General features: G+C 40.3%; 1 protein-coding gene across 1 annotated transcript; it reads left to right on the plus strand.

The window, feature by feature from the left end:
- The first annotated feature begins 11,627 nt into the window (after nucleotides 1-11,627).
- LOC130873553 (tripartite motif-containing protein 43-like) lies at nucleotides 11,628-14,757 on the plus strand. The gene is made up of 5 exons (XM_057768394.1): nucleotides 11,628-12,038; nucleotides 12,596-12,691; nucleotides 13,225-13,455; nucleotides 14,247-14,269; nucleotides 14,667-14,757. Exons 1-5 carry the CDS (start codon nucleotides 11,628-11,630, stop codon nucleotides 14,755-14,757), a joined length of 852 nt encoding a protein of 283 aa, XP_057624377.1.
- Nucleotides 14,758-16,696: the final 1,939 nt, after the last annotated feature.

The following is a 16,696-nucleotide window of genomic DNA, read 5'->3' on the forward strand; positions in this document are numbered from 1 at the left end:
GTTCCTGATGAATGTGCCAGGTGGGAGGCCTCCTGGAGACTTGATTTGACTCAGCCCCTGGGAAAGGGGTCAAAGTGACCCTCATATGTTTCCTCTTACCTGGCAACTGCTCTACAGCCAATTATTGGTAATAGCTCTTTTGAATAAGCCAATCATAATAGTCAAAGAACAACCCCCAGACACCCCACTTTCTTCTGTGGCTTTTTCCTTTAAAAGTAGCCTGTACCAGTTATTCGGGGTCTTTCTGGCTTCTAATGCTGAAAGACTCTGTCATGGCAGAATTAATAAAATTCTCATGCTTTTACATCAGCTGTGGTGTGAGAGGTGGTTTCTTGGGGCAGCTCCTCCTCACCATAACTGGACAAAATGCAAAAAATCAACAGATCACAGGAATCCCAACCCCCATGACTCATCTATATTCTAGCTCCTGCATCAATGGTTCCAGAATCATTGTGGAAGAATGGTCATAAAGTTGATAAGAGCCAGAATACCAGGAAGTCTGTTGTGAAATTCCTAAAAATGGCTTCATAAATCAGAAAAGAACAATGATGTGTAGAAGTGGTAAATTTTTGAAGAGATTCACTGGTAGACCAAGAAGTAACCTCTATCAGGGATGAGATCACTCACTGTTTACATAATACAGTGTGGTGAGCTCTTGACGTGACTATTCTTGGTTGTGATTTGACTATATATAGAATTAACTAAGACCCAAGAAGCTGTGACTTTTCTTTGAGGGATTTTTCTTGATCAAATTATTTGAAATGAATGGACAGACTCACCTAAATTCTAATCTTTGGAGCTAAATTTCCACCATACCTTCTGGTATGGTGCCTTGTGTGGGATATTTTTTTTTTCATTGCTATTTTTATTTATTTATTTTTTTATTTTTATTTATTTTTTTCTTTTATTTATTTTTTATTCTTTTTTAATTAAAATTTCCACCTGCTCCCCGTTTCCCATTTCCCTCCCCTCCTCCCAAATATTGCCCCCTCCCCCCACTCCCCTCCCCCTATCCCCACTCCTCTTCTCCTCCCCCCACACCATTCCCCCTCCCTCTCGATACTGAAGAGCAGTCCAAATTCTCTGCCCTGCGGGAAGACGAAGGTCTTCTATCTACGTCCAGGAAGGTGAGCTTCTAAACAGGCTAAGCTCCCACAAAGCCAGTTCATGTATTAGGATTGAAACCTAGTGCCATTGTCCTTGGCTTCTCATCAGTCTTCATTGACCGCCATGCTCAGAGAGTCCGGAATCAACCCATGCTTATTCAGTCCCAGACCAGCTGGCCTTGGTGGGCTCCTAATAAATCAGTTCCACTGTCACAGTGGGTGGGTGCATCCCTCGTGGTCCTGATTTTTTGCTCTTGTTCTCCCTCCTTCTGCTCCTCATTTGGACCTTAAGAGCTCAGACCGTTGCTCCAAATTGAGAATCTGTCTCTACCTCGATCCATCGCCAGATGAAGGTTCTAAGGTGATATGCAAGATATTCATCAGTATAGGATAGGGTCATTTCAGGTTCCCTCTCCTTAGTTGCCCAAGGTACCAGCTGGGGACATATTCCTGGACACCTGCGAACCCCTCTAGAGTCAAGTCTCTTGCCAACCCTAAGATGGCTCCCTTAGATAGGATATATACTTCGCTGCTCCCGTATCCATCCTTCCTATATCCCAACCATCCCAATCCCCCGAGCTCCTCCCATCCTCCCCTTCTCATATTTCTCATCCCATTTCCCCTTTGCCCCATGCCACCTCACCCACAAGTTCCCAGTTTTTGCCCTGCAATCTTGTCTACTTCCCCCTCTCCATGCGGATGACTATATGATTTTCTTTGGGTTCACTTTCTTATTTAACTTCTATAGGATCACACATTATATGCTTAATGTCTTTATTTATGGCTAGAAACCGATTATGAGTGAGTACATCCCATGTTCCTCTTTTTGGGTCTGGGATACCTCACTCAGGATAGTGTTTTCTATTTCCATCCATTTGCACGCAAATTTCGAGAAGTCATTGTTTTTTACTGCTGAGTAGTACTCTAATATGTATATATTCCACACTTTCTTCATCCATTCCTCCATTGAAGGGCATCTAGGTTGTTTCCAGGTTTTGGCTATTACAAACAATGCTGCTATGAACATAGTTGAACAGATACTTTTGTCATTTGATGTGGCATCTCTTGGGTATATTCCCAATAGTGGTATTACTGGATCTTGGGGTAGGTTGATCCCAAATTTCCTGAGAAATCGCCACACTGATTTCCAAAGTGGTTGCACAAGTTTGCATTCCCACCAGCAATGAATGAGTGTGCCTCTTTCTCCACAACCTCTCCAGCAAAGGCTATCATTGGTGTTTTTGATTTTAGCCATTCTGACAGGTGTAAGATGGTATCTCAAAGTTGTTTTAATTTGCATTTCCCTTATCGCTAAGGAGGTTGAGCATGACCTTAGGTGTCTTTTGGCCATTTGAATTTCTTCTGTTGAGAATTCTCTGTTCAGATCAGTGCCCCATTTTTTTATTGGGTTCATTAGCATTTTAAAGTTTAGTTTCTTGAGTTCTTTATATATTTTGGTGATCAGACCTTTGTCTGTTGCAGGGTTGGTGAAGATCTTCTCCCAGTCAGTGGGTTGCCTTTTTGTCTTAGTGACAGTGTCCTTTGCTTTACAGAAGCTACTCAGTTTCAGGAGGTCCCATTTATTCAATGTTGCCCTTAATGTCTGTGCTGCTGGGGATAAACGTAGGAAGTGATCTCCTGTACCCATATGTTGTAGAGTACTTCCAACTTTTTCTTCTATCAGGTTCAGTGTGTTCAGACTAATATTGAGGTCTTTAATCCATTTGGACTTGAGTTTTGTGCATGGTGATAGATATGGATCTATTTTCATTCTTCTACACGTTGACAACCAGTTCTGCCAGCACCATTTGTTGAAGATGCTCTCTTTTTTCCATTGAATACTTTTAGCTCCTTTATCAAAAATTAGGTGTTCATAAGTTTGTGGGTTAAAATCAGGGTCTTCTACTCGGTTCCATTGATCGACTTCTCTGTTTTTATGCCAATACCAAGCTGTTTTCAATACTGAGGCTCTGTAATAGAGTTTGAGGTCAGGGATGGTAATGCCTCCAGACGATCCTTTATTATATAAGATTGTTTTGGCTATCCTGGGTTTTTTGTTTCTCCATATAAAGTTGATTATTGTCCTCTCAAGATCTGTGAAGAATTTTGATGGGATTTTAATGGGGATTGCATTGAATCTATAAATTGCCCTTGGTAGAATTGCCATTTTTACTATGTTGATCCTCCCTATCCAAGAGCAAGGGAGATCCTTCCATTTTCTGGTATCCTCCTCAATTTCTTTCTTCATTGACTTAAAGTTCTTGTCAAATAGATCCTTTACTTCCTTGGTTAGGGTTACCCCAAGATATTTTATGCTATTTGTGGCTATCGTGAAGGGTGATGCTTCTCTGATTTCCATCTCTGCTTCCTTATCCTTTGTGTATAGGAGGGCAACTGATTTTTTGGAATTGATCTTGTATCCTGCAACGCTACTAAAGGTGTTTATCAGCTGAAGGAGTTCTTTGCTGGAGTTTTTGGGGTCGCTTATGTACACTATCATATCGTCTGCAAATAATGAAAGTTTAACTTCTTCCTTTCCGATTTGAATCCCTTTGATCCCCTTATGTTGTCTTATTGCTATTGCTAGAATTTCAAGCACTATATTAAAGAGGTATGGAGAGAGTGGACAACCTTGTCGTGTTCCTGATTTTAGTGGAATAGCTTTGAGTTTCTCTCCATTTAATTTGATGTTAGCTGACGGCTTGCTATAAATAGCTTTTATTATATTTAGGAACGACCCTTGTATTCCTAATCTCTCTAAGACCTTTATCATAAAGGGATGTTGAATTTTGTCAAATGCTTTTTCCGCATCTAATGAAATGATCATATGGTTTTTTCTTTCAGATTATTTATATGATGGATTACATTGATAGATTTTCGTATGTTGAACCAGCCCTGCATCTCTGGGATGAAGCCTACTTGATCATAATGGATAATTTTTCTAATGTGTTCTTGGATTCGGTTTGCCAGTATTTTATTGAGTATTTTTGCGTCGATGTTCATGAGTGAGATTGGCCTGTAGTTCTCTTTCTTGGTTGTGTCTTTGTGTGGTTTTGGTATCAGAGTAACTTCAGCTTCATAAAAGGAATTTGGCAATGACTTCTCTGTTTCAATATTGTGAAATACATTAAGGAGTATAGGTATTAGGTCTTCTTGGAAGTTCTGGTAGAATTCTGCATTAATGCCGTCTGGACCTGGGCTTTTTTTGGTGGGGAGGTTTTTTATAACAACTTCTAATTCTTCGCGACTAACAGGTCTATTTAGATTGTTCACCTGGTCCTGGTTTAACTTTGGTATATGGTACTTATCTAAAAAAGTGTCCATTTCTTTTACATTTTCCAATTTTGTGGCATACAGGTTTTTGTAGTAAGATCTAATGATTCTCTGAATTTCGTCTGTGTCTGTGGTTATGTCTCCCTTTTCGTTTCTGATTTTGTTAATTTGCGTATTCTCTCTCCGCCGTTTGATTAGTTTGGATAGGGGTTTATCAATCTTATTGATTTTCTCCAAGAACCAGCTTTTTGTTTCATTGATTCTTTGGATTGTTTTCTGTGTTTCTATTTTGTTGATTTCAGCCCTCAATTTGATTATTTCCAGTCTTCTACTTCTCCTAGGTGAGTCTGCTTCTTTTCTTTCTAAAGCTTTAAGGTGGGCTATTAGGTCTCCAATGTGTGCTTTCTCCGTTTTCTTTATGTGGGCACTTAATGCTATGAACTTTCCTCTTAGCACTGCTTTCATAGTGTCCCATAGGTTTGAGTATGTTGAGTCTTCGTTTTCATTGAATTCAAGAAAGACTTTAATTTCTTTCTTTATTTCTTCCTTGATCCAGGTGTGGTTCAGTAGTTGACTGTCCAATTTCCATGAGTTCATAGGCTTTCTGGGGATAGCATTGTTGTTGAATTCTAACTTTAATCCATGGTGATCTGATAAGACACAGGTGGTTACCGATATTTTTTTGTAACTGTGTAAGTTTGCTTTGTTACCGAGTATGTGGTCTATTTTCGAGAAGGTTCCATGAGCTGCAGAGAAGAAGGTATATTCTTTCTTATTTGAGTGGAATGTTCTATAGATGTCTGTTAAGTCCATTTGATTCATTACCTCCCTTAATCCTCTTATTTCTCTGTTAGGTTTCTGTCTGATTGACCTGTCCATTGGTGAGAGAGGAGTGTTGAAATCTCCTACTATTAGTGTGTGTGGTTTGATGACTGCCTTGAGTTTTAGTAACGTTTCTTTTACATAAGTGGGTGCTTTTATATTAGGGGCATAGATATTCAGGATTGAGACTTCATCCTGGTGAATTGTTCCTGTTATGAGTAAAAAATGTCCATCTCCATCTCTTTTGATTGATTTTAGTTTGAAGTCAACTTTCTTAGAAATTAGTATGGCCACACCTGCTTGTTTCTTAGGTCCGTTTGCTTGATAAACCTTTTCCCAGCCCTTTACTCTGAGTAGATGTCTGTCTTTGTGGTTGAGGTGTGTTTCTTGTAAGCAACAGAATGTTGGATCCTGTTTTCGTATCCAATCTCTTAGCCTGTGCCTCTTTATAGGTGAGTTGAGTCCATTGATATTAAGTGATATTAATGACCAGTGGTTGTTAACTCCGGTCATTTTTCCTTTCTTTCTTTCTTTCTTTTGGTAGTAGAGTTTGTGTGTTTCCCTTCTTCAAGTTGTGCTGGTGAAGGGTCATTAGATGTCTGAGTTATTGTGGGCATTGTTGGACTCCTTGGTTTGTGATTTTCCTTCAATTACTTTCTGAAGGGCTGGATTTGTGGCTACGTATTGTTTAAATTTGTTTTTATCCTGGAAAATTTTGTTTTCTCCATTTATAGTGAACGAAAGCTTGGCTGGGTATAGTAGTCTGGGCTTGCATCCATGGTCTCGTAGTTTCTGCAGTATATCTATCCAGGACCTTCTGGCTTTCATGGTTTCCATAGAGAAATCAGGTGTAAGTCTGATAGGTTTACCTTTATAGGTAACTTGACCTTTTTCCTTTGCAGCTCTTAATATTCTTTCTTTATTCTGTATGTTTTGTGTTTTGATTATTATATGACGAGGAGATGTTTTTTTTTGATCCAGTAGATTTGGTGTTCTGTATGCTTCTTGGACCTTCAAAGGAATATCTTTCTTAAGGTTGGGAAAGTTTTCTTCTATAATTTTATTAAATATATTTTCTGGACCATTAAGCTGTAGATCTTCTCCTTCTTCTATCCCTATTATTCTTAGGTTTGGTCTTTTTATTGTGTCCCAGATTTCCTGAATGTTTTGTGATGAGAATTTGTTGGTTATGCTGTTTTCTTTGATGAGAGTGTTTATTTTCTCTATGGTATCTTCAGTGTCTGAGATTCTTTCTTCTATCTCTTGTAATCTGTTGGTGGTACTTGTCTCTGTAGTTCCTGTTCGTTTATTCAAATTTTCCATCTCCATCCTTCCCTCGGTTTGTGTTTTCTTTATTACTTCCACTTCATTCTTCAAGTCTTGAACCGTTTCCCTTACCTGTTTGATTACTTTTTCTTGTTTCTCTTGGTTTTCTTGGGTATCTTTGAGAGATTTATTTATTTCCTCTACCCTTTTTGTTTGTAATCTCTAATTGGTTGTGGCAGTTTTTCACCTCCTGTTTAAGGTCCTCTATTATTTTCATAAAATTCACTTTTGAGTCTAATTCTTCTAATTCTTCTGGATTAGGGTGTACACTTCTCATTTCGGGATTCCTGGATCCTGGTGATGTCATGTTGCCTTTCAAGTTGTTGGGGGAATTCTTGCATTGGCGCCTGCCCATCTTTTCATTCAAATGGAGCCAGGAGAGGCCTGATGTCTTGGACCAGTCTTTGCTGTGACTAACTCTCTAGGTGTATCTCCTCAGTGTAGGGGCAGGAACCGTTCCCTTCCAGATGAACTCCTCAACACCAAAACATGGATGCGTGGTATTCCAATGACCCGCGTAAAGAAGACGAATGCAAGGGGTCGGGCGGGGTCGAGTAGAACACAGGCGACACTGCAGTACAAGCTGGAGGTGCCTGCGCTCCCTTTCGGGGGGGTTGCTGAGGCCTGCCCGCTAGGCAGGCACTCACTGCTCTGGTTGGGTAGCCTTAGTGTAGGGGCGTTTGTGCTCTCTACCGGGACCGTCCGCCCCAGGATAGTACACACTCACCCGTCCCGATGAAACTTCTCGGCACCTACACAGGAACTCCTGGATGCCCCAATGAGCCAGGGACTAAGGGAAGTAGGGCGCAGGCAGAGCAGGTCCAGGAGATCACAGCAGAGACTGCAGCCCCAGCAGCAGGGGCCCGCTTTCCCTGGCGGGGACCTTGAGGCCTGCCCTCTAGTCAGGCACTCACTGCTCTGGGCTGGTAGCCTTAGTGAAAGGGCAGGAAACTGTTCCACAGCTAAGGACCTTGCAGACAAGGCAGGCTTGGGGGTGGGGGTGGGGGCGGGTGTGTAGGAGAGAAAGCCCTGCAGCAGGAGCTGGGGGAGGGGCGTTTGTGCTCTCTACCGGGGACCGTCTGCCCCAGGATAGCACACACTCACCGGTCCCGATGAAACTTCTCGGCACCTACAGAGGAACTCCTGGATGCCCCAATGAGCCAGGGACAAAGGGAAGTAGGGCGCAGGCAGAGCAGGTCCAGGAGATCACAACAGAGACTGCAGCCCCAGCAGCGGGGGCCCGCTTTCCCTGGCGGGGACCTTGAGGCCTGCCCTCTAGTCAGGCCCTCTCTGCTCTGGGTTGGTAGCCTTAGTGAAAGGGCAGGAAACTGTTCTACAGTAAAGGACCTTGCAGACAAGGCAGGCTTGGGGGTGGGGGTGGGGGGCGGGTGTGTAGGAAAGAAAGCCTTGCAGCAGGAGCTGGGGGGGGCGTTTGTGCTCTCTACCGGGACAGTCCGCCCCAGGATAGCACACACTCACCCATCCAGATGGGACTTCTCAGCACCTATGCAGGGATTCCTGGTAGCCCCAATGAGCCAGGGACCAAGGGAAATAGGGGGCAGGGAGAGCAGGTCCAGGAGATCACAAGCAGAGACTGCAACCCCAGCAGCAGGGGCCTGCTTCCCCTGGTGGGGACCTTGAGGCCTGCCCTCTAGTCAGGCACTCACTGGTCTGGGTTGGTAGCCTTAGTGAAAGGGCAGGAAACTGTTCCACAGCTAAGGACCTTGCAGACAAGGCAGGCTTGGGGGTGCTGTGGGATATTTTTTTATTTTCTTTTGTTTATTGAGATTTTTTGTTTGTTTTCTTCTTTGATTTTTCAAGGCAGGCTTTCTCTGTGTATCCGTTGTCCAGGAACTCACTCTCTAGACCAGCCTGGCCTCAAACTGATAAAGATCATCCTGCCTCTCCCTCCCAGCTGCTGGGATTAAAGGTGTGTGCTGCCACGCCCTGCCAAGTGGTTTTTCTTGGTTGAATCATTTAAAGTGAACAGAACCACATAAATCCCAGTCTTTTGAAGTATGAGAGTCTACTTTACATATTTGGCCACACCTTCTGGTGCCAGCCTAGAATAAAAATGTGTCAAAGTAATAAAGAAAGAAAATGATGTAATTTTACTTCAACTAACAACACAGTAGAAATAAAGGATGACAATGAGGCCTCCAGGTGCAAAGCAATCAGTAGTACCTGGTTGAGGTCTGGCAGATTCTAGCTGGCAGTGCTGACACTTCCTTTAATCCCAGCACTTCAGAAACAAATGCAGGCAGATCTCTGTGTGTTCTAGGCCAGCCTGATCTACAGAGCTAGTTCCAGGAAAGTCAAGGTTACACTGAAAAATCCAGTCTAAAAACAAATTTTGCAGGCTCTGAACTGCTTCACATCTGAATTTCCACACAGTTCTCTGGTTGGTTAATTTGAACTCTAGACAGCCTGAGCTAGGCATATTTGGAGTCTGATGTCACTATACCCCACTGGAACTGAGTTAGAATGATGTATATGAAATGATTTTTATTTTGTTTTGTTAAAAAACATAAAGTTGAGTGTGTAGGAAAGGGGAAGGATGTGGAAAGACTTGCATTTGAGGTGAATATGATCAAAACAAGTGTACAAAAGTCTCAAAGAATCATTATGAATTTTTTAAAGTTGATAGTTGCTAAATTCACAAATTGATGACATCATCATTTGTTATACTAACTAGAGGAAAATAAAAACAACTTCAAAATATTAACATACAATGAAATATTATATGAAAATTGCTAACTTTTCTTTGGCAGGTTCTCACTGTATATCATGGGCTGGCCTTGAACTAAAACTCCTACTGCCTTAACATTAATTAACACAGAGTTAATTCAATCTTCCATCCATTTAGAATACTGCTACTCACAGAAGGTCAACAATTGGAAGCATTAGTAAAAGCAATCATGGGAGGAAGTGGGTGTGGTCCTTAGAGACTATATAAGGACTCTCCAGGGCCCAGCCAGATCCATTCTTCACCAGAACAAGGCAGAGTGTGTTTCTATACATTCTGGCTCCAGAGACTGCTAGATCTACCACCCCACATATTAGGGATCCAACTGCAGAGCTGGGCTAACATTGTATTGTCCCCAGTAAACACTGCTGAAGTCAGAGACAATTCCTTGGGTGAGTGTACAGTTTATAGCAGGATATTTCCTTTTTCAAAATTTATTACCAAGGTGAGATTTCTGCATAGGAATGACCATTTGCTACTTACCAAGATAGATTATGCTCACATTTGGTCATTTTTCTTTGTAAATATAATGTGAGTTACAGGGATAGATAAATTTTAGATTTATCCTTATACAGCTTTTTTGTTGTCATGAGGTACTAGGCTCAGAGGTGCTTAGGTGCAACTTTTCAATTTTGATCGTTGTCCAAATTCTAAGACTATTTTTAGAGCCTTTTGGTATGTACGTCATAGGTGCATGATGTATCAATACCTCTAAATTAAGTGTACACATATAATATATAAAAATTAAATGCTATGAATGGATTGAAAATTACCTGTATTTAGAGATATTTTCTATAAATGTTATTCATAAAAGTGAAAACTCAAGATTTAGTTAAGATTTTTTTTTTTTGTATTTTTCTGTTATAAACTATAGGAAGATGCCACAGTATGAAATAATGCTTGTTAGAGTTTACCGTCTTGGAAGAAGTGGCTTTTCCTGTTAGTGATTGATTTATAAATTTGTAATTATACTTGTGATTTATTTCTCTAATTTAATAGAGAAAACCAATCACACTATTCTATTCATGAAAGCAAAGTCTAGTGAAAATCTGGCACAATTTTTCAATTCTGTGTTCATTTTTCATTATATCTGTGTGCTTATAAATTATTTTGGATTGAAGTACCTACTATAGTGCATAAAATTCTGAAGGATGACCGTCAGTTAAGCAAGGCAGCATTGGAATCACAGTCTCTTCTAAATTAATCTGTACAGTGAGTATGAGTCCTGGTTTTTGAGGCATACAGGACAACCAACTAAAACCAGTGACTATATATACTTTAGAACCTGGACGCTTAAGTTATTTTGGAATATTTGCCTCATTCAAACCAAGATTCTTGATTTGTGTAGATATTCAAAGAGAAGGGGAATGGGCACCTGTTGATTAGTTAACCAAGATTCAAATACTTATGAGAGCTTCATTCATGCCTCTAGGATTTATCCTATAAACTCAAGTAGGAATTGTATCTTTGGTAAGCATACAAGTCTCCCCAGAGAGTTCCCTAGTATTCGACTTGATGGGCTTTAATATAGACTTGGAAACCTCTGGGCATGTCTGTGAAGAATTATTTGGGATAGATTTACTGCCATTTGGAAGAACCACACTAAACACTTATGAGGTCATTTCACAATTCCATGGTTAGAGGTCTCAAACTGAAGAAAAAAAGGGAGGAGGAGTTGAATAACAAGTGTTGCTTGCTTTCTCTTTCCTGATGTTGGAGGCCATAAGACCAGGTATCTAAGACTCCTGCCACCATTTATTCCCCACCATAATGGGCAATATTTTTTGAATTATAAATTCGTATTCATGTTGGGTATTTGCAGCAGAAGGAAGACAAATAATTAATATTGGCTTTTATGTATCAAGGGACAGGAAAATGGGATGTGAATGAGTAAGATGCTAAAATCAAAAATCAAAACAAATTATTTACTAGGTATTTTGTTAAGTAGGGAGTATTTTCTTGGAAAGACAAAAAAGTGAGGTGTTAAACCTATATATATCTGGAGTGAAAGACGAACACATGGAATTGAAGGAGTATGTTCACTCCAGTGTATATTTTTCATAATCACTGAGAGAGCCTGTTATTTAACAAATTTGACAAATATGCCAACTTAATGGAGTCTCCAAAAAAGGTGCAGATGTTAGAGTACAGGTTATCAGATCAGTTTGTATTTATCTCAAGAAGAGAAATACTAGTAACTGTAATCTTATACTTAACTTGAAATTTTGTCATGGAAAAATCAAGCCTTTTTTGACATACACAGAACCAAATCACAACTTGAATCAAATTTTGTGCAGTTTCTTCCTTCTCTGGGGTCCAATAATAGCAATTCTGCCTTTCTTCCTTCAGAAAAAATGGAGTCAGACCTCTCAAAAGCCTTCCAGGAAGAGCTCAACTGCTTCATCTGCATGAGCTACCTTACAGACCCAGTCACCATAAGCTGTGGCCACAGCTTCTGTCGAGCCTGCCTTCATCTTTCCTGGGAAGACAGCCACGTTTCTGTCCAGTGTCCTATGTGTAGAGAACCATCCCAGCAGAAGGACTTCAGAACGAATATTGTTCTGAAGAAGCTGGTGTCCATTGCCAGACAAGCCAGCCTCAAGAAGTACCTGAGCTCTGAGGAACATAAGTGTGTGACCCACAAGGAGACCAAGGGGATCTTCTGTATGGAGAACAGGATCTACCTCTGTCAACCCTGTTCTGACTCCCACGAGCACAGAGGTCACAGACACTGTCCCATTGAAGCAGCTGCTGAGGGTCAATTGGTAAGTGATGCTTCTGAGAGAATGTGAAAGCTGGAGAGTGAGGATTAGCAGACTACAGGAAGATGCTGGTCTTGATTATGACAAAGCCATTGTTTTTCCATGTGGTGGCACTTTATTAAAAGAAAGAGTGACTATGAGTGTAGACATCTCGTAGAAGACCCATGAGTGTAAAGATCACGTGTATTTTGTGATGCATTATGCCTAAGTCTCTGGGAAGTGAAATGCTAAAATATACTAATATATAATATTAATATACTTAAATTGTCTGAGACTAGAGACTAAATTGGAAAAAAGTATGTTGGAGTCAGCTAGAGAGAAACATCTGGGAATCCCAATTGTATACAAATTCATCAGATATTAGTCATAGTTATTAATCAGTTTACCTGAGCAAAAGGCATTTTTTTCTATTCTATGTTCTTAAATCTAAACCTCTCAGTTGCAATGTAGAAAGAAATCATTGTAATCCTTCTACTTTCACTAAAGTTATTGTATTTATTGTCCTTGAGTCTGTCCATCATTAATGCTTATCAAAATTTGATATTCATTGTTTCTTTCAGGAGAGACTTCTGAAGCAAATGGAATCATTATGGGAGAAGATCCAAGAAAATGACGAGAATCTGGAGGCAGAGAAAAGACTGATAACTCTGTGGAAGGTGAGTAAGAGATTCATGCAGAAATTGTGATTGAGGCAATTGTTTTAAAAAATCATCATTCAAGATTTGAGTATAAGGCATAGGATGTGATGCTAGGAAAACATCTTCTGATGATCTCTAATTCTGAGAGTAAAATAGACCTCTGCACGTGGAAATAATGGTCTGGCTGTATGGCAGAAGAGTCTGAGACTAATGAGTGAATTGCTGACAGTTCAGCATGCTGCATTAGACTCCAGTACTGTACTGTGAGTTGTAATTGCTACATGCAGAGTTTCATATTTGAGTAAAATATGAATTATCAATAAATATCTTCAGGCACCCTGGAACGCTTATATAGGTGAAAATGCTTAGGATTTGGTTGTCTGTGTAATTAATGAAGAAGAAAGAAATGAAACCCAGGAATTTACATTTTCTGATAAGTGTTGGCATAGTCCACCAGAGTCTATGAGCACAGTGATATAAATCATTTGTCAAATTTAAGTGTAGAAGGATAAAATATTTGCTAATATAATTGATAATGTCCCTTTTTTCAGATCCGCTTGATTATAAGAGAAGAAATGATAAGGGCAAAGTACAGGAGATGGTATCCACTCCCCAGTAAACAGGAAGAAGAAAATATTGAGTGTATGAAAAAAGAAGCCAATTATTATTTAGAGAAACTCGGAAAAAGTGAAGCCATGATGGTCCAAAAAAGCAAACAATTAAGAGAAGTGTATCGAGAGCTGATGGCAATGTCTCAGGAGTCGTATGTGGTACTGCTCCAGGTGAGCATGAGGTGTGCAGGAAAAGGCTTTATTGCCTTAAGCCAACACTGATTTAAGATAGCTTCCAATATTCCCTGAATTTCTGTTAGGGGGTTTCCCTTTCATGAACATCTGGAGACACTAAGTCTGTAATATTGCAAGAACACACATTTTGAAACAGTGTCAGTAGATTCCCCAAGGACTATGTCCTGATAGGTTGGTTTTGTAGCTTGCTTCTCAGAAACTCAAATTCTGGGCTTTTTGTCTTAAAATTTCATTATCTCTACTTGGCTATTTGAACAATTTTAGAGAAAACTAATTTCTTCTGTTTGAAAGTTGTGTTTTTGAGAGTTCTTTGGGAGGTTTGTATTTTGAGATGCAATCCTATTCTGTGGTGTATGTTAACCTCCAACCGACAGTAATAAAGCCTCTAAACCCCCAATTCTAGAATTACAGGCATGAGGCACCATACAGGTGTGACGTCATACTTCTGAAGTACCCTTAGTTAACGTATCCCTCTATATGTTGTGTTCAAACTCAGGGAATATTAACTTTTCAGATACTTGGGGGCTCAAAAGCAATGTACATTTAATACCAATGTACTTCTCAATTTTTGTTCTTACCATCTGATTTCATCAAGAATTCAAATTCTGCTAATCACCCTCATTGGCATTATCCTGAGACATAATATAAATTTTCAGGACACATAGGGAATGGTTATTTTTATGGTGATTGACATTTATCTGAACTTTGTAAACAAACCTTGTATGCCCTTTCTTCAGTAATCTAAATTTTTCTTGCTTTCTTTGCAGGATTTGGATGACATATTCAGAAGGTGAGTTTACCTATCAGTGAAAGCCATGATATTCTGAAATATGTTATAAAATTGACTAATGTGCCTTAGCAAAGTGCAGATATATTTTATATAGAAGATACTCAATTGTTTGTGTATGATATGTTTGGGATATTTTTATTTGATTTGGTATATTGATGTGTGTGTGAATGTGTGTTCATGTGAATGCACAAGAGCCATTGCACGTGTGTGGAGATCAGAAGGCAACTTTGAGGGTACAGTGCTCTCCTTCCACCATGAGTTCCAAGGAATAACTCAAGTTGTCATTCTTGTGTATCAAGGGATTTATTGCCTGAGCCATTTGGCTGACTTGGTTTTTCCCAATCACTGTGATGATATATTTAGCACCATGCAAGTCAATATTTTCTTCTCCTTGCAGGAGTGAGTCAGTTCAACTGAGCAAGCCCCTGGCTATGAAACCAGAACTCTATGCCCTTGCCCTCAGTGGACTGACTGAAAGGTTCAACTAGTTCCAAGGTGAGTGTCTTCATTGATGAAATGACCAAAGGTACTCTTCAACAATGAGATAACCTTTGCAAACACAAATATTATAGCTCCCCCCAAATTTTTCTATGTTAGTCACATTTTAATCTTATTTATTCACATGATCATTTTACATGCAAACAAAGAAATAGAAATGAACACAGATTCAACGCAATGCCCATCAAAATCCCAGCAAAATTCTTCAAAGACCTCGAAAGAACAGTACTCAACTTCATATGGAAAATCAAAAAACGCAGGATAGCCAAAACAATCCTTTACAATAAAAGAACTTCTGTCTCCCCATCTCCCCTTCTCCCTACCACTCCCCGTGCTCCCAACACCTGCCCAGAGAGAGAAGGGAGAAGGGGAGGATGGGGAGAGCTTGAGGGAATGGGATTGTTGGGATGGAGGAGGGTTGGATATGCGAGCAGGGTAGTAGATATCTTAATTAAGGGAGCCATTTTAGGGGTGGCAAGAGACTTGACTCTAGAGGGGTTCCCAAGTGTCCAAGGAGATGTCCCCAGATTGTTCCTTGGGCAGCAGAGGAGAGGGTGCCTGAACTGGCCCTATCCTATAGCCACACTGATGAATATCTTGCATAGTACCATAGAACCTTCATCTGGTGATGGATGGAGATAGAGACAGAGACCTAATTGGAGCACTGGACTGAGCTCCCAAGGTCCAAATGAAGAGCAGAAGGAGGGAGAACATGAACAAGAAAGTCAGGACCACGAGGGGTGCATCCACTCACTGAGACGGTGGGACTGATCTGATGGGAGCTCACCAAGGCCAGTTGGAATGGGACTGATGGAGCATATGATCAAACCAGACTCTTTGAATGTGGCTGACAGTGGAGGCTGACTGAGAAGCCAAGGACAATGGCACTGGGTTTTGAATCTACTGCATGGACGGGCTTTGTGAGAGCCTTGTCTGTTTGGATGCTCACCTTCCTGGACCTGGGGGGAGCAGGGAGGACCTTGGACTTCCCATAGGGTAGGGAACCCTGACTTCTCTTTGGCCTGGAGGGGGAGGGAAGTGGGGGGAGGGGAGGAGGTGGAAATTTTTAATAATATATATTATTATATATAATAAATATACAACATATATTATATAAATATATATAATAAAAATATATATAATAAAAAAAACTTCTGGAGGCATCACAATCCCTGACTTTAAACTCTACTACAGAGCTACAGTACTGAAAACAGCCTGTTACTGGCATAAGAACAGACAGGAGTAATGTAGTGTGGCGGAGCAAATGAATGTAGACAGATTATATAGATATATACAGCTTTAATAAGGAAATAGACTTACAGGACCACAGGTTCCCGCGGCGGAGCAAAAGACAAAAAAGGGCTGCTGGGCTCCCGCCCGGCAGATTTATCCGTAAACATTAGCCCGAGGCGAACACGCCCCCAATGGGTGGGGCTATGTCCCTACATCTCCCCCTTTTGTCTAAATAAGATAGAACCAAACCAAATACAACTATATATAATAATAACAAATAATAAATATAACAAACAATATTGAGAACAAAACTTTTGTTAAACATTCTATCTCAAGGAGTCTAAATAACATAGAGAGTAACTACAATTATATAATCTTTAACTCCATTATATAATCTTTAACTCCGTCAAAGATCTGAGAAGGGAATAAAGATTACTTAACAATCGAGAGATATCCAAAATGTGTAACAATTGACAGAGACAACTGACTACCTGGGCAATCACCCAAAGTCTCGTTTGCAATGTTGAGTCAACCAAATTTGGCTAAGGCCTAACATAACTGGCATACCATTATTAAAGGCAAGGAACTTTCTTAGGACTATCCTACCCTGTCTTGGCAAGATAAGACAATCCTGTTTTATCCACTTAGGGATATTCTGTATCTTTGTCAGAAGTTGAGGTATGGGCTTTTCTTAAC

This window comes from Chionomys nivalis, chromosome 4 (assembly GCF_950005125.1).
Source record: "Chionomys nivalis chromosome 4, mChiNiv1.1, whole genome shotgun sequence".
Classification (NCBI taxonomy): domain Eukaryota; kingdom Metazoa; phylum Chordata; class Mammalia; order Rodentia; family Cricetidae; genus Chionomys; species Chionomys nivalis.